The sequence below is a fragment of the Syngnathus acus genome, chromosome 4, assembly GCF_901709675.1.
Source record: "Syngnathus acus chromosome 4, fSynAcu1.2, whole genome shotgun sequence".
Lineage (NCBI taxonomy): Eukaryota > Metazoa > Chordata > Actinopteri > Syngnathiformes > Syngnathidae > Syngnathus > Syngnathus acus.
Genome location: NC_051090.1, coordinates 11189636 through 11212826, shown reverse-complemented (window position 1 = coordinate 11212826; position 23191 = coordinate 11189636). Strand labels below are relative to the sequence as shown.

General features: G+C 48.2%; 4 protein-coding genes across 10 annotated transcripts; all 4 read left to right on the top strand.

Annotated features, from left to right (window-relative positions):
• The first annotated feature begins 837 nt into the window (after positions 1-837).
• eef1db (eukaryotic translation elongation factor 1 delta b (guanine nucleotide exchange protein)) lies at positions 838-5261 on the top strand. 5 transcript variants are annotated; one of them, XM_037249377.1, is made up of 9 exons: positions 839-2030; positions 2563-2689; positions 2828-2899; positions 3087-3180; positions 3335-3404; positions 3444-3480; positions 3552-3737; positions 3828-4022; positions 5113-5261. In XM_037249377.1, exons 1-9 carry the CDS (start codon positions 1000-1002, stop codon positions 5149-5151), a joined length of 1851 nt encoding a protein of 616 aa, XP_037105272.1. In that variant the 5' UTR covers positions 839-999; the 3' UTR covers positions 5152-5261. The 5 variants fall into 5 exon arrangements, with proteins under 5 accessions (XP_037105268.1, XP_037105272.1, XP_037105271.1 ...); XM_037249376.1 differs by having other exon boundaries at positions 840-2030; positions 3335-3413; XM_037249374.1 differs by having other exon boundaries at positions 840-2030; positions 3335-3413; positions 3537-3737.
• Positions 5262-6237: 976 nt separating this feature from the next.
• Positions 6238-11226, top strand: naprt (nicotinate phosphoribosyltransferase). The gene is made up of 13 exons (XM_037249413.1): positions 6238-6599; positions 7315-7442; positions 7508-7590; positions 7659-7789; positions 7855-7970; positions 8109-8304; positions 8383-8524; positions 8611-8695; positions 8772-8852; positions 8918-9020; positions 9133-9287; positions 10806-10913; positions 11001-11226. Exons 1-13 carry the CDS (start codon positions 6350-6352, stop codon positions 11091-11093), a joined length of 1671 nt encoding a protein of 556 aa, XP_037105308.1. The 5' UTR covers positions 6238-6349; the 3' UTR covers positions 11094-11226.
• A 588-nt stretch (positions 11227-11814) lies between these two features.
• On the top strand, positions 11815-15758 carry LOC119121645 (calreticulin-like). Of its 3 annotated transcripts, none has more exons than XM_037249479.1 (9): positions 11815-11972; positions 12540-12641; positions 13038-13241; positions 13464-13558; positions 13782-13991; positions 14530-14643; positions 14711-14787; positions 15027-15119; positions 15465-15758. In XM_037249479.1, the coding sequence occupies exons 1-9, from the start codon at positions 11885-11887 to the stop codon at positions 15481-15483; spliced, it is 1002 nt and encodes a 333-aa protein (XP_037105374.1). In that variant the 5' UTR covers positions 11815-11884; the 3' UTR covers positions 15484-15758. The 3 variants fall into 3 exon arrangements, with proteins under 3 accessions (XP_037105374.1, XP_037105372.1, XP_037105373.1); XM_037249477.1 differs by having other exon boundaries at positions 14711-14854; XM_037249478.1 differs by lacking the exon at positions 15027-15119 and having other exon boundaries at positions 14711-14854.
• Positions 15759-19086: 3328 nt separating this feature from the next.
• On the top strand, positions 19087-23189 carry LOC119121638 (UV excision repair protein RAD23 homolog B-like). Its single transcript, XM_037249458.1, has 10 exons — positions 19087-19364; positions 20173-20254; positions 20341-20420; positions 20984-21327; positions 21797-21843; positions 21907-22034; positions 22105-22219; positions 22433-22593; positions 22665-22841; positions 22938-23189. Exons 1-10 carry the CDS (start codon positions 19296-19298, stop codon positions 23049-23051), a joined length of 1317 nt encoding a protein of 438 aa, XP_037105353.1. The 5' UTR covers positions 19087-19295; the 3' UTR covers positions 23052-23189.
• Positions 23190-23191: the final 2 nt, after the last annotated feature.

The following is a 23191-nucleotide window of genomic DNA, read 5'->3' as shown; positions in this document are numbered from 1 at the left end:
TTTTAAAATTTCTCTTCCAATGGCTTGCGGTTAACTGGATTAACATTTGCGCGATTTATTTGAGACTTGCCAAGGACGGTGAGTTAAAACCTTGATTGCGACCTGCTACTTGACTGCAGTAAAAGATGACTCGCCATCCGTTGATGTTCATCCCATGAAACGGATGGGGGGGGCATGTTGGGCATTCATGCAAGCAGCATTAATGTTGTCCCAACTGCATGGCTTGCACGAGGAATGCCTCCTGACACTTTGGCCTCCACAATTTGGCATTGTTAAGGTATCCGCATGGATGAATTGGCACCAGTCAGAATGTCATTGGTCCGGCTTTATGTTGCATTTGAAGATTCCAATGTCCTTTGAGTTGAGTCGGAATTATCATTAAAAAAAAAAAAGTCATTCTGCTTGTCTTGCCCATTTGCATGATGATATCAGTCCCTTGCACGTTGCTTGATATTGGAGGTTTGCTGTTGTCCGCCAAGAAGGACCTCTGAAGCCGACTTTGGAGTTTCCCTTTCACACTTGTCGCAACAGTTGAAGGTTTTTGTTAGTGGCGGAAGGCCCGCACCACCTTGACCGTTCCGCAGTCAAACAAACTGGGCTCAGTCACTGCCAATGAATCTGGCATGTGAGAACTGAAATGTTGATTTATTCTTTGTGTTATCAAAGTCTGTCAGCAAAGATTTAGTTTGCCTGGGCAAAAGCGATCTGACGTTTGACCTTAAGCAAGATAAGCCCCTTCCTTGTGTTCACATGGCCAAGGATGACGTTGTGCGAATCAAACAATTTTTTATTTTTTTTAAATTTGAGTTCCCACCAGATTTTCTGTCCATGAAATGCAAACCTGGCAAGTGGCTGAATCAGGTCCACGAGAGCCAGTGAACGCAAAACCGCACTTTGCACGGCACGTGTGAATGGGTCTTTAGTCACTTTGTGCTGCTTTACTCCAACTAATGCACAAGCCTGTACTTGTTCTCTTTTTTTCCTGTTAACCGACCAAAGATGTCAAAGGAGGGCTCCAAGTGTTGCGACGCGGCTACGCCGGACCATAATAAGGCGGACTCTTCCGCCGACCCGCTCGGCAAGTGTCGAAACGCGTCCGGCTTCGCCTGGCAAAATGGGGGTACGTCATCTTCTCCGGAAAGCCGAAGCTCCGACGGTGATGCCAAGTCGAGTGGAAAAAGGCGACGTGGCAAGAAATGCGCGTCCAACTCCGAGAAGGTGTACGGCAAAGGCAAAACCAGAGAGAACTGCGACGGCCGAGCCGGACTGATGGCCCTGCGCTCGGAATGCGCCGACGTTTGGTTTCAACGGAGCACCTACGAGCGAGCGGAGAGCCTTTATCAGTGCTGGCTGGCAAACTCGTCCGAGTCGAAGGGCTCGGCTCCGAGTCCACCAAACAACTCTTCACCTGGGAAGAAAGCTTTGCCGCAAGATGAGCCTGAGTCCCTGCGCTCGAGCATCCAGAAGGCTTCAGAGAGCTCCGCAGCAGCCCAATCGCCCGACGAAGGCTACAGGTCTCAGGCGCCGACTCCCGGTTCCACCGGCCCCCAGCAGAGGGCGCTCACGCCCACCCCTCCCCACTCGGTCAACGGCCTGCCTGCCGTTTTAGCAGAAATGTTTGGAGAGGTGTGGCTGGAGAAGCCGCTGTACGATCGCGCCGAAGCCGCCTTCCACCAAAACCTGTACGCCAACAATTCTTCCAGACAGTCGCCCGGTAGCTCCGCCCCCAGGAGTGGCCTGCTCCCCCCGAGCGTCACCCGAGCGCAAGAGGGCAAAGCCGAGGTTTTCCACTCTCTGCACCCAATCCAGGAGGAGGAGGAGCCGGCCGAGACCAAGCGCAGGAGGCAGCCCCATCTTCCGCTCCGCTGGTTTCTTCACCCCGACAGCGAGCGGGTGTGGTTGGACAAGTGGCGGTTCGATGCGGCCGAGATGCGTTTCCACGCTCGCCGTGGAGGTGAAGCGTCGCCGCCCAACAAATCTCGCAGGCCCAAAACGCAAACATCCGCAGAATCCGCGACTGCTGGCCCAAAGTATGAGTCCGCCTGCAGACGGGATCAGCTTCAGGCATTTTTCATTTCCTCCACAACTTTTCAAATGGTCTTTTTTAATTCATTCATTTGTTGTAGTTAATTTTTCCCATTTTTGAACAATTGTTTGAATTGTTGCATATGACCTCACAAGTTTGCTTTTTGTTGTTGTGTTTGTGTTGGGCTTGTTAAATGTAACCTGCTCGTCTAGTTAGTGGAACTGATTTTAGCGCGATTGCAGTGTGTTATCATATTCACATGTCATAACTGTCATTACATACACTGGATATCAAAAGTCTACACACCCCTGTTCAAATGCCATGTTTGGGTGATATTGACAAAAATCAGCAAAATACGTGCTTGCAGGAAATATTGCAGACGTGAAAGCTTTGAAAGGCCTCACATCCCCAAAACATGGCATGTCCACAGGGGCGTGGCCTTTTTGTTTTACTCTTTTTCCCGTCAGTGTGATTCACATGACTGCTTGTTACATCTTGCTGGTTCACATCCCGCTTGTCTGTCTTTTGGTCTTTAGCAAGATGAACTCGGTCAACTTTCTGGCCCAGGAGAAGATCTGGTTGGACAAAAGTCGCTACGATGAGGCGGAGCGACGCTTCTTCGAGCGGGTCGGCGCCTCCTCGCAGTCCACGCCGAAGGTTGCTATAAGTGCCGCCTCTCGCATTTTTGAGCAAATCCACTTGGTTACTCAAATTCTGTTGATTTGGACGCAACGTGTCTCGATGTTGCCTTGAGTTGTCGCACATGTCATTGAAAGGCATTTGTCTGTCGTTTCTGCGAAGGATGCGGGAGCGAACGCCATTCTTCAAGACATCGCCCGCGCCCGCGAGAACATTCAGAAGTCACTGGCGGGCGTGAGTTTGCTCTTGTGTGCTTTTCTCCCATCAAACATGAAAGCCAAGGCCACACCGCCGATACGCCAGGCCACAATATCTATCCCGTGAAGAAGCAATTTTAAATTTCCTCAGCACGAATACGGATTGCAAACATCCCGATCAAGCGCAATCACGATGTTGTTTTGTGTTTGTTCTTGTGCTCCAGAGCACCTGCAGCAGTAGCGGCTGCGGCGCGGCTGATCAAGAACTCATCTCTCGGATCAAAAGCTTGGAGCTGGAGAACAAGACCTTAAATCGAGGTGCTGCCATTTCTTGCTGTTTGAAAAGCAAAAATAGTCAAACAAACCTTGCAGAATCAAGTTCACCATTGCAGGTTGAAAGTGTGCTGCCAATCTTTTTCTTTTGAACCAACACGTTTTTGACGGCATTACAACTGTGATTGGGCGTTTTTAGTGGTGGAAGACCTGAGGGCATCGCTCTCCAAGCTGGAATGTCGAGTCGTCGTCTTGGAGAAAAGCCCGGTGGCTGCGGTGTCGGTCACGGCGGTGCCGGCCACGGCGGCGCCGGCCACGGCGGCTCCTTTGGCGCCTTACACAAACGTGAGTGTGCGCACTTTTGCCGCCTTTTACTTGCCGCCAACACTGACTGCACTCAGGGAACTGCTGCGCAGCACACCGGCAGCATCGCAAAACAGCAGCTCGACCAAGACGACGATGACGTGGACCTGTTTGGCAGTGACGACGACGACCAAGAGGCGGAAAAACTCAAAGAGCAGCGCTTGAAAGAGTACGCCGAGCGAAAGGCCAAGAAGCCCGCAGTCATCGCCAAGTCCTCCATCTTACTGGACGTCAAACCGGTAAGAGTCCAACAACCGTTGGTCGCTCCAAAGGCTGGAAAGGCAAATCCTGGTTCCGAAAGGCACGTACTGGTCCCGCTGTCTCCTCAGTGGGACGACGAAACAGACATGGGCGAGCTGGAGCGCTGCGTGCGCTCGGTGCAAGCCGACGGTCTGCTGTGGGGGATGTCCAAGCTGGTCCCCGTGGGTTACGGCATCAACAAGCTGCAGATCTCCTGTGTGGTGGAAGATGACAAGGTCGGGACGGACATGCTGGAGGAGGAGATCACCAAGTTTGAAGACTATGTGAGTCGCCTTCCACAATGCTAAGAACAAAGAGACAGCTGAGCGAGTGGACAATCAGAGCGGTTTATTAGGGAGAAAAGTTACCGTGTTTTCCATGCATAATGGCATGTCGATGCTGGAAAAAAGCATGTACCCATGTATAATACGCACCCAAATTTTGACTCTTACTTAAGTCCGTAAACGTAAAATTATTTCAGAAAAAAGATCATCTTTGGGAACAACCAGATGTTATTCTGCCGGTCAGTATCACTGCGCATGCGGTAGCAAACTCGATAGCGAAGAAATGTTTCGGATTTGTGTAGGGTACATTGTGACAGCAAACGAGCAGGTGATCGAGCAAGCGTCTGATACGAGAGCATTGTGTTCGTATGGAGCGTGTTTGAAGTGCACAGCAGAGAAGAAAGGAACAAGGCAAAGTGTTGTGAAATAAAATATTACCTGTAATACGCATTTAGGTAGAGAACTGAACTCTCGCTCTTTATATAGCTGACGTGTCTTGCGCATCCGTTCTGCGCATCTGTAATGGCGGCCTCCGTATGATATCCGGTTTGCGATGGAGATTAAAAAACAAACAATATTTGACAATAACACACCATCAAGGATTGCACCATCGCATCAAACGATGTGTCGTCAATTATGAATTTTACTGACTAAGTGTGTTGGGCAGGATGGCTGAATGCGATGCGCGATTGACAAACAAGAAGAAAGGTGTGATTTCAAGTTTTATTTCGAGGGAGATTTTCTTCAAAAATTGTTGTACCCATGCATAATGCGCACCCCAGATTTTAGGACAATAAATTTGTTAAATTTTGCGCATTATGCATGGAAAAACACGGTAGTACCCCTCAGGTTAGTGAACGCTAGCCACGTTGCCCAAATTTGCCCAAACCTGCTTTTCCGAATTCTCGGGTTGTTAAGTTTGGTGTTAAGATAGACTCTCATTTCCCAAGAGAAAAAAATACAAAATAAAATACGGTGGATTTGCTTTAGATGTTAAAGCAAACGTTGATAACTCGCAAGATCCTTCCGAACGGTGAACGCGAGTGCTGCTATTTCTTTAGAGTCAAATGTTTTGCTCTTGTCGTTTCAGGTTCAGAGTGTCGACGTCGCCGCTTTCAACAAGATTTAAGTCATTACTCGCCGCGTACTGTCCATCGCCACTCCTTGTTTCGTTGTCACTTAATAAAAGATTCTTGCACTGAGGCCTCATTACTGCCAACGTGTCAAGCCGTCTTTGAATGAGCTCGCTTGGATTAAAGGTGCCTGGGCACCGTGGACGCCGATTGACTGTCCCAGCTCCCTCTGCACTTGCTGACATGTCGAACACTCGAACGGCGCCTCATCCAGACCGAGGGGCGATCGAGACAAAAAAAAAAGCAGCTGACCCGCTGTGCTATATCTTACAATACAAAATACTGCATATATGTATTGATGGCCTTCATCTAGAGAGGATGTGGATATCTTTAGTCCATACAACCGTTACACATTTTTAACTACGATGCATCAATTTAATTTAACTGTCGATTGACTGAATAATCTAATTGGCCGTTTATGTGGCATTATTCTTGTGACTATTTTTGGAAAATGTTGGTGATTTGTGCAATTTATTGACTGGGGATTCTCGGTTTGTGACGTGCCAGTCGGTCGTACTTACTGTTTTTCAAGGTGGGTAATGTGCTCAATGTTTTTCATGCATTCATTTACTGTTCGTGTACACAAATACTTCAACTTCAAAGCAGTCATGTCACACTGCTTCCTCTTATCAAACGTGTATTCACTATGTATTCCAATATTCATATTTGATTTGAACATGTTTGCCAACAGGATCAAAAGCTCTGTTCGTATTACAATATTCATATTTGACTTCTTCATTTCAAACTTGTATTGATTATGTATTGCAATATTCATATTTAACTTCTTGAACATGTTTGCCGACAGGATCAAAAGCTCTGCGTTTTTGTATTACAATATTTATATTTGGCTTCTTAATTTTCATTCATCAGCTTTATTGAACAAGTTTATGCACGCCAAACAGGGAATTTGACTCCGGTTAATCGCAGTCTCAACAACATTTAAGTGACGAGAACAGGACGTTATTGCACAGTGATGACCGAGTCTCTGAGTGGTGAGCGTTCATCAGAGCAACAGCCTGGGGGAATAATCTGTGTCTGTTGGTTGTGGCGTACAGGCCGTACAGAGGGGAGGGGGTTAAACAGGAGCAAAAGCTCTCCGCGTGTGTGCGTTACACCCCGTCAGGCGCCTGCCTGCGTGCGTGAACTTCAAGTCCCAGCGTCACTCAGTGAACTTGAAGCGAGACTTTGCAAAAGATGGCAGCGCCTTGCAGCAGCACATGTGTACCCGCTGCGGAGGGGTCCATCCTGGAGCGGGTACCGCCGCTGCTGAGCGATCTGTACCACTTCACCATGGCGTACGCCTATTGGCGCGCCGGGCGGCACCACGAGCACGCCGTGTTCGAGCTCTACTTCAGGGAGAACCCCTTTCGGGGCTGCTTCGCGATCTTCGCCGGCCTCGGCGACTGCCTGCTCTTCTTGCGCAACTTTCGCTTCACAGACCAAGGTGAGGAAATATTTAGGAAGGTTTCATGTCAACTTTAACGTCAAGATGGGTTAATTCGGTGCGCGCACGTCACAATATGTTTTGTATTGGCATTTGGTTGCATAACAGCAAGCCCACCACACGTTCGCGTGACCGTCCGTGAATTCCAAAAACACAAGATCATTACAGGTGGGGGCCCCCTCACTCACTCAAGTCTGGAGAACAGTGAACTCTTGGACTACTGCGGATTGTCCAACAGTCCACAATTGTGCACGTTAAGGTTCGCCGTCAGTTCCAGAGTGGCAACGACGTTTGCTGGCAAAAGGGATGTTTTTTTGTTTTTTTTGTTTTAAAGAAACAGTTGCATACAGACGTTCCAAGTTTTGCATTTGCAGGTTGGCTATAACTGCAAAACATAAACGTCCATCCGTCCATCCATTTGCTATACCGTTTGTCCCCACGGGGGCCGCGGGCGTGCTGGAGCCTATCCCAGAAGTCATTGAGCAGTAGGCGGGGGACACCCTGAACCGGTTGTCAGCCAATCGCAGGGCACACAAAGACGAACAACCATCCGCACTCCATCTCACTCTTGACAAAGAGTGATCTGCATATTATGTTAATGGATCCTTTGCGGGTGATCCAATTTAGTGTGAGGACTTGCTCGATGCGAGAGGACGTGACGGTGTGAGAAAGCAAACAGATGGAGAATGTTTTCCATCCTTTCTCTTTGATGTAGATGTGGACTTCCTGCGCTCCGCTTTACCGGCGGCTACGGAGCCCGCCTTCTTCAAGTTTCTGCGAAGCCTGGACTGCTCGGGCGTGACGCTGCGCTCTGCCCCGGAGGGCTCGGTGGTCTTTGCCCGGGTGAGATGCGTGACCGCGTGATGGCGAGCGAGGCTGGCATGCACTGACACGTGCTGTGTCTGCAGGAGCCTCTGATGGAGGTTGCCGGCCCTCTGGCTGTGGTCCAGCTGCTGGAGACCAGCTTGCTTTGTCTCGTCAACTATGCCAGGTTATTCGAACGCACCGCTAAATGACAGCAAAAAGCCATTTCCTGACGAACGCTACTGTTTCTTCCAGTCTGGTTTGCAGTAACGCGGCCCGCTTCCGCCTGGCGTCTGGCCCCCGCAGGAAGCTGCTGGAGATGGGGCTCCGAAGGGCGCAGGGCCCCGACGGAGGCCTGAGCGCTTCCAGATACTCGTATATTGGAGGTGAGCCAGAGCCAGAGCGAGGTGAGAGGTCAGCATACAGAAGGAGTCCCGCTTCTGCCTTTCAGGCTTCGACGTGAGCAGCAACGTTCAGGCCGGCTTGCTGTTTGGCATCCCGGTTACGGGCACCATGGCTCACTCCTTCGTCACCTCCTTTAGCTCTCTGGATCAGGTCTCACTGCAAGTGAGTGTGCATGCTTGCAAAATCTGCGCAAGATGTGCGCGAGGCCCGCTGGCATGTGATGCCATAGCTCTCCATCTCGTGACAATGTGAGCTTCCATCAGAGTGGCCTCTTATCGGCACCTTTTGCCTTCCCACTAGACCCTTGTCGACGTGAAGAGGGCCCCCGACCAGGTGGACTTTGTTTCGCTGACCAAGGGTTGGCTGGGGCGGGTGTGCGAGCTTTTGGGGGCAGAGCCCAGGAAGATCCACGAGGGAGAGTTGGCCGCCTTCCTCTCGTACGCCATCACTTACCCCCACCACTTTCTGCCGGTGATCGACAGCTACAGTGTGGCCCAGAAAGTGTGCCGACGTTTTGGATCTGTTTTGCGTGTCGTTTGTAAATGTGACGGCCGTCTGCGTCTGGCTTCTTTTAGCAGTGGTCTGGTGAACTTCTGCGCCGTGGCGCTGGCACTGTGCGAGCTGGGCTATCGGCCCCTGGGGGTCCGTCTGGACAGCGGCGACCTCTGCAAGCAATCGCTGGATGTGCGACGCGCCCTCCGGCTCTGTCACGAGCGGTGAGCGAGGTGGCGCGCCGCGCTTTTTTCGTCCGCCAACGCGACGCTGGGCTCATCTCCCTCTCGCCTCTTTTTGCTCTCACCAGCTTCTCGATCCCGGCCTTTGATTCACTGACCATCGTTGCCACCAATAACATCTCAGAGCAAGCGATAGTGGAACTCAACAACAAGGTGAAGGCACCAAATGTTGAACCTTAGTTGCGTCCGCCCTGTCTGCTTTTCTTGTTCATGTCCCTTTTGGCTTCAGGAGAATGAGGTTGATGTGCTCGGGGTCGGAACGCATCTCGTCACCTGCAGTAAACAACCGTCGCTGGGTTGTGTCTATAAGGTATCGTCATCATCGTTGTGGTGCTTCGGTCTGACCGTCGAGTGCTGATCTGTCGCCGTTTGCAGCTTGTGGAGGTCGGGGGTAGGCCCAGGATGAAGTTCAGTGAAGATCCAGAGAAGAGCACCATCCCGGGAAGGAAAGCCGTCTACAGGCTGATGGATGCCGACGGTAAGAAGAGCAGCTTGTCAGCAGCGCCGGCGAGTCACAAAGTATAAATACAAAATTTTTCATCTCTCCTCTTATGTCAATGTTTTTTTTGTGCCACTCGGCCTTTGTGCAGGACATCCCATTTTGGACCTGCTGTGTGTGGCCATGGAGCCCCCCCCAGAGGCCGGACGTCCTCTGAGGTGTCACCCTCTGGCCGCCGCCGCCCCGCTCTCCGTCACTCCGCTCAAGGTCATTTGTCTGCACCGGGAAATGTTCGCCCGAGGCCAGGTGTGTCTTATCCTTCTCAGTGTGGACAGAATTTTCTGTGAGCCAGCAGGACCACAGGCATATTTGGTGAACAAAGAATGGAAGGCCCTGAAGGGTCTCTTACCACAGTTATGTACCTTGAATACCACAGTTATGTACCTTGAGATAATAATAATTTATTCAATTTACATAGCCCTTTTCAAGGACCCAAAGATGCTTACAGGAAAACAAGGTGAGGTGTGGGTAAGGAGGGCGGCAACAGTGTTGTGGACTAGTTGAAGTCTATGGAGGGAGCAGTGATGCCAATGAGAAGGGAGTTGCAGTCGTCAAGCCGGGAGGAGATTAAGGCATGGATGAGGGATTCAGCAACAGGGAGAGAGAGGCAGTGTCGGATTTTGGCGATGCAGCAGAGGTGGAAGTAGGAGGTCTTGACAACGGAGCTAACATGAGGGTGGAAGGAGAGGGTGGGGTCCTGGATAACGAAGAGTTTGCGTGCCAGAGGGGAGGGAGGGATGGTCGAGGAGTCGATGGTGAGTGAGATGGGTCCAGTTTTATTAAGGGTGGATTTAGTGCCTATGAGGAGGAGCTCTGTTTTGTCACTGTTGAGTTTGAGGAAGTTGTGGGTCAGCCATGTTTTTATTGTAGAGATGCAAGTTTCAAGGTGGGTGAGGGGAGGGTTTCGGGTGGGTGTGGTGCGTATGTAGATCTGGTTGTCATCAGCGTAACAGTGGAAATCCAGGTTGAATTTGTGGATGACATAACCAAGGGGGAAGAGGTAGCAGATCCAAATTTGGGTCCACCCGAGTCCAGAGCAAGCGGCCACAGGCTCAGAGCCAGGAGGCAGGAGGGTGGTAGTTTGGCCAGCTGGCTGTTAGCCAGCTGGCTAACGTAGCTGGTAGTCCGAGAGAGAGGGAACAGATAAGTGCGAGTGGAGCTGTGGAGATGCGCGGTGGACGGGAAAGACACGGAAAACAGCAAACAAGACAACACGAGTAAAACAAAACAAGAGACGCATTGAAAAAGAGAAAACGCGAAACAAATAGCGTACACGGTCCGGAACAGAAGCGGCAGTCAACAGACCAGATGCCGGCGTTGCTCTAACCCGGAAGACAACAAACAACACAGGGCTGGTTAGCTAAAAGCTGTTGGAAGTGCATGTATTTTGTCTACACTCAAATAAAAAAATAGAAAAAGAATTGAGCTGAATGGTCGTAGGAAGGAACTACGTAATTCTTGACACATAATAAATAGCAATGTGCAAAAGAGCAGGTTATAAAAACTGTAAAAACTCTGGATTAAAAACCGTGATGCAACATCCTAATAAGGATCAAATTACCTGATTTCTTTGAAAAAATAACTTGAATTCCTTTGCGGATTTGATATGCAAAGTAGCTGCATCGCTGCGAACGAGTTGCTCGATCATTAGTTCCCGAGTCCTACGAGCTTGTATTTTGGCATCTCCTGAAAAGTGACACGAACAAAACAAACACCTGTCATATCAGAGTGAAGACTTGTGAACGTGTCTACTGCATTTTTTAGGTGATGCAGCCGTCGTGCAGTGCTGCAGAAACTAAAGCTACCGTCCAGAGCTCCATCCAGAGCCTTCACCCTCGACATAAGCAACTGCAAGGGCCCGACGCCTACATGGTGAGCAAAACTCCTTCAATGCGTTGACTGAACCAGAGATGTCAGAAGACGACCTTGCCGTCATCGTTTTTTGCATCTTTCCACCAGGTGGCGCTATCAGAGAAACTACACACCTTGGTCACAGATCTGAGGAGTACGAGAGACAATACAAAGAATTGGAACTTGATTTTGGGCAATTAAAGAAAATATTTTGTGTTTTCATAACCTGTGTGTGTCTTGGGGCTAATCTTCACAAGTGCCAATTGAGAGTGTAATACTTGTTCCAAGTAAATCAATGTTCCCAATACTGTGTGTGGAACTGTTAAAGAATGAGCCAAAATGTGTTTCTATTCAGTCGATTTTCTGTCGCGAATCCTGCAACGAGGACGAAGATCAAACGGCTTAACTCGCTTGTCCAGCAGAGGGCGTCAGACTGCAACAGACGCAACTCGACTCAACTTATCTTTATTTATCCAGAGGTGCCGACGTCACGTTGGAGTATGCCAGGCAATCTTTCAACTCGAAACTGATCCACAAATAGGACTTTTTTTTTTTTAAACATGTCTTAGATAACTTGCAATTAAGTATCCAATTACTTTAAATTATTTGCTCAAATTAGTTGGCTTTGAATATTTTCGGTGGTCCATTTCGTTGTTTGGAGATCTCGAGCTTTTTTCACCAACAAGCCAGTTGTGTTCTTTGCAAGGATGTCAGTCGTAACCACATACATGTTTTTGAAGGCCTTTAGATCTACACATACTGTCTAGTTCGGAGTGTCAACCTGAATGTCACCTCACCTGAACGTTCCTCAGAGTTGGATCTTTGCCGAACCTTACCGAAAGGTGTCTCGTGGTCTCCTCTGATTGGCCGAGGGTTCCGGCTCGCTCGGCCAATGAGCGCGGCCCGCAGGTGCCTGGCTCTCCCGGCTCGCCTTATTAGCCGACTGGATCCGAGGTTGGGCGTCTTCAGGCCCGAGTCAAGCCGAGCAAGTGATGTCGCCCGCCGTCCTCGCGCTCCTGGCCGCGCTCGCTTGCAGCGTCCATGCCACTGTTTTCTTCAAGGAGAAGTTTCTCGACGGAGGTGCGTTATGGACACGCGCGATTTTTTATATTTCCTCTCTCCCTGGCCGCAAAAGGCACTTTTGAATGACAAAAGAGTTTGCTTGTGGGTTCAAAATATTATACACTGTTACAAAAAATGACCGGTGGTACTAAAAAAAGTGATTACATTTTTGTGCACAAAATGTGCAGCACGTGCATAGGATAATTGAATGCCAAATCTTTGGTTTTGGTACACAAATGCATATGTTTTTGTACCAACATTTGTACCATTGCTCTGCGGAGTGGCATTTTACGATATTTATGATATTTTATGATATTTTGCCATGGTCCCCTCAAACCCTATATTAGATGATAAAAATGCTATGACCCCCCCCCCCCCCCCCCCCCTCACACACACACACACTCACCCCAAAAAAATCCCATAAAGGGCTATATTTGGCCATAAAAAACATGATATTTTGCCTTGAAAGTCCATTTGAACTATTTTATGAATTTCCTTAAAAACTGGATTGTCAAATATCAAGCTGAAAAGTGTCAACGTTATCTTTTATTTTGAAAGTATCAACTGTTTTGCGGCACGTTTCAGACGGTTGGAGAAACCGATGGGTGGAGTCCAAGCACAAGGAGGATTACGGCCAATGGAAGCTGAGCGCCGGGAAATTCTATGGTGACGCTGAGCTCGATAAAGGTGAGTCAGCTAAAATCCAACTCAAAAATGCTGAAATACTCGCAGACATATATTCTTTATCCTCTTTAAAAAATAAATGCTATTAAAGCTTCTTAGTGAGTCACTTATATAGTAGTCGAAGCAGAGCTATTTTCATTTGTCTGTTATACTGCCCCTAGTGTCCAAAGAAGCCACACCAGAAGGAGAGCACCATCAATTGGTTTGCAGCATTAAAACTTTAATGATTTGCAGTCTCTTATGTTGTGATTCTGTTTTGATCAAGTGCATCATGATAGAGTAGCTGTTTTTCCTCATTGAAGATCTGTTGGTGTTTGTGATGTCGCGAAGAGCACGCTGGAATGTTGCGCGTCATCGTTTCTCGTTTTACACGTCTTCCCTTGCTTTGTTTGCTGGTAGGTGTCCAGACGAGCGATGACGCACACTTCTACGCGCTGTCGGCGCGCATGGAGTCGTTCAGCAACGAGGGTAAAGTCCTGGTGATCCAGTTCAGCGTCAAGCACCAGCAGGGGCTGGACTGCGGCGGAGGCTACGTCAAACTCTTTGACGCCCAACTCGACCAGGCCCAGATGAACACCCGCTCCTCCTTCTACATCATGTTCGGTCAGAAAAATAAGGCCACGCTACACACGGCACAACGCTGGCTTTGGTCCTACTCTGAAAGTCTGACACTGGAGAACCTCATTTAAATTGTGACACTACTTTAAAGCCCTATGTTAAAAGCTCATGCAGAATTTGTTCCAGTCAGGCTTCAGGGAAGGCCTTTGTTTTTGTTATGTCACTCGAAATTGGTCCGACCGGCGTGGTGGTTGTGTTTGGCGGCAGGTCCCGACATCTGCTTCTCGGCCACCAAGAAAGTGCACGTCATCCTCAACTACAAGGGACAAGGACACCTTATCAAAAAAAACATCCTGTGCAAGGTCAGCAAAAATTACAGTGCCTTTTGAAAGAGGCCCCCCCAAGTTTTTTCAGAATTTTTTTTTCATACTATTTTTCCAGAAAAATACTTGTCAATGCGTTTCTTTCCAGGTACATGACACTGTTCTTTCCTTTTGTATGTAAAAATGCCAACTTTGATCCGAGCCCCCCGTAGAGCGTCTCCCACTCTTGGGCCTGTTGTGAACTTGAGCTTGTTTCCGGCAGGACGACAAGCTGAGCCACGTGTACACGCTGGTGCTGCGTCCGGACCAAACGTACCAGGTGAAGATCGACAACTCAGAGGTGGCGTCGGGCTCGCTGGAGGATGACTGGGACCTGCTGCCGCCCAAGACTATCAAAGACCCCCAGGCCAGCAAGCCGGCCGACTGGGACGATCGGCCCACCATGGACGACCCAGATGACACCAAGCCCGAGGTGAGCGCGGCGCGCTTCTTACCATTTTTGACTCCAAATAAGGCAAGCCACAGCCTGGAGCTTTCCAGATTGAATCAATCTGTACATGCCCAGTGCTTTGGTGTACAAGTTGCTCGGCAAGAATAACGAGTGTACTTCGAACGAGTCCAACTGCTTCTCATACCTGGAAAAACATCATTGTTTCCTGCTCGGTTACTTCTACAATGGCTTTCGTTACATGTCGTGCCGTGTCTGTCGAGACGCCTCATGTTTGCTGCCATTTTTTTGCTAAAGAAAAGAAAAGTTGACCGGGTGACACGTTTTTAAGGTGAAAACGTGTACAAAAAAATCAAATGAAATTGTAACATTAGACCATCTGAAAAATGAGGGAGTCGGCAGGACGAATGAGTTTTGAAGTTCATTCTGTCGCCTGTTTTTCCCCGCCGCTGTCTGCCTTTGGTACCTTTTGTACAGAATGGCCATTCAAGAACAAGGAGCGGAAAACTCCGATAGGACGGCGCAAAAGGGGCTTTTGACCAACAAAAAGTTGTTTTTGCAGGACTGGGATCAGCCAGAAACCATCCCAGACCCCAAACACCGCAAACCCAGCGACTGGCGAGAGGACATTGATGGCGTGTGGAAGCCTCGCGTGATTGCAAATCCCGACTACAAGGTGCGTCTGTAGCGGCCGGGACATGGCCCGCCCGTCAACGCCTCATCTCGCTGCTTGTTGCCGGCAGGGCGACTGGACGCCCAGGCAGATAGACAACCCCAAGTACAAAGGCCCATGGGTCCACCCCAAGATCGCCAACCCTGAGTACGTTCACGACGCCGACATGTACAAGTTCCACAACATTGGCGTGCTGGGATTGGAATTGTGGCAGGTGAACGGCAACACACACACACACACACACACACACACACACACACACACACACACACACACACACACACACACACACACACACACACACACACACACACACACACACACACAGACAGACAGACAGACAGACTGCGTCCGATCACGATCCATGATGTCTCGCCCCCTTTTAGACGAAGGCCGGATCCATCTTTGACAACTTCCTCATCACTGACAATGTCCAAGAAGCAGAAGAGTTTGCCCAGCAGACTTGGGGACTCACGCGGGTAAGACAAGCGACGATCCGTCTTCTTCAACCAATCGGGTGTCAAACTGGCAGCCCGGTGCCCCGTGGCGTCATTTTCTTTCTTTATCTTAAGGAGCGGCCATTGTTCCACTTCCTGTCCACTGAAAATAACCTCACGGTGGACATGACGGGACGAACAATTGGCCCCTTGCCTCTGAAATTTAAGATTCAAGAAGTTTAAGGGCAGCCATCTTATGTTGCTGCTGTTTCTGACAACTTGTGATGCATTCGACCAAGCTAGCATGCTTGGGCTGTGTTTGTGCTTGGGCTTTTGTGGACTATTTTTGGTGATTAACAGTCGATTGTTGCCTTTTGTGCTCACCAGGCAGCCGAGAAGAAGATGAAGGAGGAGCAAGACGAGCTGGAAAGGAAGAAGTGGGAGGAAGAGGAGCAGGAGAATAACAGGAAGGACGATAAAGATTTTGACTTTGGTGATCATGCTGGTGATGGCAAGGAAGTGCGGACACTCAAAAACACTGAACTGTAGTCCTGCATTTGGGTAGGGGTTGAGTGTCTTGGCCATCAATGTGGTTACCAAAAGTGTGCATCAACCCAATCCGCGTCAGAAGTACGCCAACATCACTTGGTCAAAATACATAAAAACATCATGTTTATTTTATACGTTGTTAGAAATCATTTTATCGCATATCAATTGGCCTCCACCTCGTATCAACCATTACCTGTGTCCAACTTCTTCAACGTGTGTTCGTTTTCTTCTAAGGACAAAAATATTCACACAAATCAAACTTACACTAGGTTAATGAAATTTCAGCCGATTATATTAAGTCTGCGTTCAAGAAAAAGGTTAGAAGTCTGAGTTTGCATGTTGTGCGTCCTCATAAGAAGGGTGGGGTGTAGCCCTTATCTCCAATTCCGATCTTAGACTTAGCCCTCGTTCGATTAACGCATTTAAAACTTTTGAAGTTCTCGTTGTTCGATCCACAGCCTTGCCGTCGTTTTATCTCGCTGTTCTCTACCGTCCACCCGGGGTTTACTCTGGTTTCCTGGATGAATTCTCAGAATTCGTGGCTGACCTGGTGACCAATGCGGATAATATAATAATTATGGGGGATTTTAACATCCATATAAATTTACCGTCAGAGCCACTTACTGTGGCATGTCAGACAATAATTGATACGTTCGGTTTTACGCAGGCAATACAGGCAGCAACGCATGAAAATGGAAATACTTGAGATCTGGTATATCCCAAGGATTGGCAACCTCAAATATAACGGTACGCTATACGCTACTGTTATGTCTGATTACTAGGGGTGTAAATCGCGGGTTTTGTCACGATACGATATCATATCGATACACAGAACTACGATACGATATTTGCCGATATCTTAAAGCCTGCTGCGATTCATTCACGATATGTCACGATATAGTGCTCTACGATCGATTTATTTTTCTAAATAAAAAATATAGAACAATATCCTGATTTATAACAATTCATACGAAAAATCTACAAGGTACTGCAAACTCTTTATTTAGGAAATTACAAGAGTATTGTAGTATACAAAGTGCTTATTTTAACACTGAACTTTGATGTCGTGTTTTTTCTTTAAATGTGCGGCGAGATTTGTGCTCCCTGAATATTTGATCACCGCATGGCAGGATTTACAAACTGCACGTGTCTTGTCCGTTGAGCCATCTTTTCTTTGGAATCCAAAGTGCTTCCAAACGAATGACTTGAAGCCTAAAGGGGAGCCAATTTCCTCGTCTTTTTGGACACTAGCCATAGCACCAGCCCAGGAGCCGCGTACTAGTTGTCGACTCCCCTTTCACGTGCCTGCTCTGCTCACAACACAACAACGCCACGCCGCGCACTGCTCCCGGAAAGAGGAAGCGAGCAACAATGAACTGGATTTCAAAATAAAGTCGCGTCTAATGTCCGAGGTCAAACACGGCGATATAAATCGATGTTTACGTTTAGCATCGATGCCAATAAATCGTAGAGCATTATATCGATTAATCGATATGTATCGATGAATCGTTACACCCCTACTGATTACTACTTTATAAAATTTGAAATTTTAGCTCTCTGTCAACGACAGGAGTGCAATCAAAGCAACTGTAGCTGTAATATTAACTTCATAACTGAGACTGTGCTTTCTGAGTTACTGCTGCTGGCAACTGCCGCATTTCCCGCTTATATTGGCTCAATTGATAATCTCACAAATGAATTCAATGTGGCTTTGTTAAACGCCATCGACTCAGTAGCGCCTCTACGTCTTAAAACTCATTATAGAAAGCCTACTCCGTGGTTCACGGATGAAACTCGTACGCTTAAACAATTATGTAGAAAGCTTGAGCGCAAATGGCATGTAACCAAACTTGAGGTTTTCCATCAGGCATGGTGTGACAGCCTCCTAAAATACAAAGAGGCGCTCGTTTTAGCAAAAACTAATCACTTCTCTTGAATTATTGGTCTCAATAAAAACAATCCTAAATACTTATTCGATACGGGTGCAAAGCTAACACTACAGCAGCCGACCTCCGATAGCTCCCCCCACTCAGCTGACGAGTTCATGAAACGTTTTGCTTGAAACATTCAACCCATTAGGGATGAGTTCACGGTGACCGTTCCAAACACTCAGTCAAGATTGCCGATTACGGAAACTGACAATCATGCGATATCCCTCTCAAATTTTAAAAGCGTGTCTCTCGAAAGCCTTACACAATTAGTTAGCGTGGCTAAACAAACAACGTGCTTACTCGACCCGCTTCCAGCCAAACTCGTTACAGAATTATTTCAGATTTTAGGACTGTCCGTCTTAAATATAATTAATCTGTCTGTCTCCTCTGGTATCGTGCCAATAGCCTTTAAAACCGCTATTATTAAACCGCTACTTAAGCAACCAAACCTTGACCCGGACCGTCTCAGTAATTATAGGCCGGTTTCAAATCTCCCGTTCATAGCAAAAATTCTTGAAAAAGTAGTCGCGCAGCAGCTTAATGATTACACAGTCGCTAACAATCGATTCGAACCGTTTCAGGCTGGTTTTAGAGCTGATCACGCCACTGAGACAGCACTTGCTAAAGTGACCAGTGATCTCTTAGTCATGGATTCAAACACCTGCCTTCGACACTGTAGATTAGGGCGCGTTAAAACCTGCGTTGGTATTTCAGGGTCAGCACTTCGTTGGTTTAATTCTTATCTATCTGACAGGACCCACCCCGTGGCCCATGGCAACACGACCTCTGAGCTCACTAATGTTAAGTGTGGTGTCCCACAAGGATTGGTACTCAGACCAATACTCTTTAGTATTTATATGATTCCGCTTGGAGACACTGTATGTAAATATAACATTAGTTTTCAATGTTATGCGGATGACACACAATTGTATATGCCGTTAGCGATGACAAATTCGCGAGATTGTTGTAATCTTGAGGCGTGCCTTGCTGAGATTAAAGAATGGATGTCTCTCAATTTCCTACGTCTTAACCCAGATAAAACTGAGATGTTGATATTTGGTTCTGCTCATTATCACCACCTATTTAAGGAAAACACTGTAAATGTGGATAAATGTACTATCACCCAAAGTGACACTATAACCAGTCTATCTTGGCAAAAAAAAAGTATTTTAACTTACTCGTCCTTGACACTGGTTCTGAGCTTCTGTGAATAAACGGACTCACTTAAACAAATCATATTTTTGGTCAAAGAAACAACCATAACTGAAGCCTATGGGTCAGTTGCGGCACATGAAAATAGACAGAATGACGATCAAACGGTCTCTTCAAATCAAAGTTGCCGACTTGCTGTGTTTTGGGGGCATAATAGACTTTCTGTCCACAGGTCAAGATCACTATTGCCGCACTCACTTCCTCCACAGATGTTACTCCCCTGGGAAAGCATGCTGGTTGAACTGCTTTTGTGTCAGCTCTCGTTGGACTCTCTTATTTCCCATGTTCTGAAAGGCAACACGTTCCTGTCATTCTCTCCCTGGCCTACTAGAGGACGCTCTTGTGCCCGCGGCCGGCTTCCATTGAGTCAGACAGCTGAGTCACTCACCGACACTAAGTGCACTTCAAACTAGGACGCTTCAGTCTTTGGAGCGGCGACCGCAGAGCGAATGTGAAGTGCGAAAGGATTTTTTCTTTTGTTGTTTTTTGTTTTCCGTGTGTCTTTTGAGTTCTAGCGGCTGGCAGGATGCTGACGGTGACGCTGAGGACGCTCCAGCAGCAGACGTTCAAAATTCACATCGACGCCGAGGAGACGGTGAGTCAAAGTTGCTTGAGGTAAACACAGCGGCGACGGTCGGGGGGGGATAAACGAGACCCCACCGGACCGGCGGGCTAGCTTGTAGCATACACTGTAGCCCAGCCTAGTTTTTCCGCGTTATTCAGGTTGACTGTGAGTCTCAAACGCTTTCTGAATCTTTATTTTCGTTCAACGCGCAAATACATGCGGAGGGGAGGGGCCATAAGTTGGCGTGTTTGCACGACCTCGTCACCTACGCGCGACGAAGTATCCGCGGGTGAAGCTAGCCCAAGTTACGGCGGTACATGCGTTGTTTCCCTTCAGAGTAAACATTAGTATCGTTTGAAATCGCACCACCGTTTGGTCGAGCCGTTAATAGCAAACGTCATGAATTTTGTAGTATCACTATTCATCCTTTGTAACTTATTAGAGCTACAAAACGATAGCACTAGTCGCGTTTTAATGTATTATTTTGAAAAGCGCGAAAGGGAAGTGTTGCTATTGACTCGTCTTGGTGTCAGTGAATGACGCTGCAAGATTCCTCATTGTTTGTGTATTGGAAGCCAGTTACTTTTCATTAAAACCATTTGACCTTCTGCCTTCCTGCTCGTGTGTGTGTGCGCGCGCATGCGTGTGTGTGGCTTTACATGTACGTACAGCAGACACTAGATTCAACTCTGGGCATACACATAAAGATGAGCTATATTAATTAACTTTTGAAGCAACTCGTGCAAACAATCAGGAAGAGTCTGACTTGTAATAAAAGACTACGCGGCCATATGTTATGTTAGGTGTTAAGTTGAATTATTGCTTTTGTGTTTGCTAGGTGAAAGTGTTGAAGGAGAGAATCGCAGAGGAGCGAGGAAAAGATGTTTTTCCCGCTGCAGGGCAAAAACTCATCTATGCAGGTAAGGAATGGATGCCTCTTGTCAGAATGTCAAAATGTGTTGTCAAACAGAGCAAGGCTGCTCACGTCACATTTTCTTTGGGCTAGGCAAAATCTTGAACGACGACACGGCACTGAAAGAATACAACATCAGTGAGAAGAACTTTGTGGTTCTCATGGTTGCCAAGGTCGGTTTACAGTTCGCAAACTTTCAGTATGTTGCACTTTAGGCTAAATCTGTGATTGGTGTGAGTGTGAGTGATCAATGTCATCATTGATGGGATCGGAAAATAAGACGCAAAAGCAATCCGATGCATTTCAGTGGCTGTTGATTCTAAGAATATTTTGACTATTGGTGGGCCGGATCTGTACCAATCCCCCGGGAACAGCAGCAATGAACAAGTTAACTGGATGCATTGGCTGGATTGGATCATCTTCTGACCAGTCTGGTGATAGGTTATGGGTTTTTTTCTTGACGCTTGGCTCCAAAATTCGAACAGTTTAAAATCTAGTTTTAACAAAAAGACGACTTATTTTTTGGAAAGAATAGTTTCATAATCAAGTTCATAGTAAATAATACAATTTAAAGAGTGAATGAGAATCATTGTCATCAAACACTACACGTTATTTTTTGTGAAGAACAGAAGGCGATGTTGCCCAACATGGCAAGTCAATGTGGTTTAGATAAATTTGACAATTATTCAGTTGTCATATTGTGTGTATCCAAACATTTTGTTTTCTTTGTTGGCAGCCCAAAGCAGCCCCCGCCTCTCAAACCCCCCCAAAGCCAACGCCCCAATCCGCACCGCCGCCCTCTTCCTCGTCAACGTCAGAACCGACATGTTTATCCTCATCCTCGCTCTCCTCATCCGTTTGCGTCCCCACACAAGAAGCCGCCGCCACGTCGTCGGAAGTGCCACCGCCGCCCGCCCCGGAGAACACCCCCACCACCTCTCCCGAAGATGCGTCCCCACCGTCGGCCGCCGCCAAAGATCCTCCCGATGCCGGAACCGCCACGACGGACATCGAGAAGCCTGATGACGCGCCAACGACGGAAGCGGAAAGTCGAGCGTCCGTCCAGACGTTAGCTTCCAGGTGAGAGCAGGTAGCGGCAGCCACTTTCACAGAGAACATCGCTTTGAGGAAAATCAAAAGAAGACTCTGCAATTGCACAAAATGTGCTTGGTTCAAGTTATATACTTGTCATGCTTGGTTGAGTGTAAAACTTACAAAAGAAGCAAAAAATTATTACTATGCAAAAAAAAAAATGGCACTGTGTTCATGGGCACATGAAAGAATTGAGAAGAAATTGCAGGTTCATACAGTAAAATATTTGTCAGCCACGCATGTCAGTATCGGGGACCAGTATTGACCGCCTATGCGAGTACATGATACTTTGAAGTGAGGCTGGTATCGAACCCCAGTTATCATACAGGCCTGGTACAGATATCCGTTAGCCATATTCACCCATCACTAATTTTGTTTGAAGTTTTTGAGTATTTGTTTGTTCAATAAATTGCACTCCAATTCTTCAGACCTCATTAACCACAAATATGTTTGTTAGCCTGGCAGATGAGCTGGGCCTGCTGGAAGAGGCGGCGTCTATTCTCGGTAAGATGGCGACCGATCCTTGACTTAATGGGGGAAAAGAAAATGTCTCTGCTTGCCCGGCAGTGACGGGCCAGGCCTACGAAAACCTGGTGTCGGAGATCATGTCCATGGGCTACGAGCGCCAGGCGGTGGTGTCGGCACTGAGGGCCAGCTACAACAACCCGGACCGCGCCGTAGAATATTTACTCACTGTGAGCACGTCAAATACGGAAAGACAGTTTGCCTATCACCGCCGCTGTCCAACACGTTTTTGTGGCGCAGGGCCTCCCCGCTGCCGAAGCCGGCGGTGATACGCCAGCACTTGGGGACTCTCCGTCGGGCCCCCCTGCCGTCCCGGCCCCCGTGACGCAGACGCCGCCACCAGCGGACGCAGAGCGTAAGAGCAAAAACAACACCCGGTCCATTTTGCGTGTCACTGATGCACAATTTTGCGTCAATACCGGGACTGACGCAACCTCGCGTCTGATGTCGTTGCGGCAATCTGTCACTCACTCAAAGGCTTCTCTTGCCACCCACAAGAACTTGGCACTGGCACCTGAGTTTACTTTGTTCCGCTCAGAACCACGCGGCGTCTTTCTTCTCCCGTCAGGCCCGTTGCTGGGTGGTGTCACTCCGTCGGCACAGAACCCGCTGGAGTTTCTGAGAAACCAGCCTCAGTTCCAGCAGATGCGTCAAATCATCCAGCAGAACCCATCTCTGCTGCCCGCCCTGCTGCAGCAGCTGGGCCGAGACAACCCGCAGCTCCTACAGGTGTGGACCCCTGACGCACCCCCTCAAAGCGCTCACCTCATCGGCTACCGTGTCGTTTTGTCGTCACGCAGCAAATCACACAGCACCAAGAGCGATTTGTCCAGATGCTCAACGAGCCTCAAGGTGGCAGCGCAGGCGGCGGCGGCAGTGACAACGGCGGCAATGGCGGCGGCGGTGGCGAACCACGGGCGCCGTCTCGTGCCAACTACATCCAGGTCACACCGCAGGAGAAAGAGGCCATTGAGAGGGTCAGGAAAGCTTCTGTTGTGTTCTTTTCTATGCCAATACTTTGGTCCTAGCTCGTGCGACAAAAGTAAAACTTGCTGCCTCTGTTCTTGTTTCAGTTAAAAGCGCTGGGCTTCCCCGAGGGTTTGGTCATCCAAGCCTATTTTGCCTGCGAGAAGAATGAAAATTTGGCCGCCAACTTCCTGCTGCAGCAAGCCTGGGATGACGAGTAGATTTTGGTCGGGTTTGCGTGCATCCCGCCTTGGCTCTCTGTCAGGCTCCGATTAGCTTTTGTGTGTGCAGGAGCAGCGTCGCGGTTGATTAATTGATTGATGCATATATTGAATAAATGTCACCTTTCATGCTTTCTTTG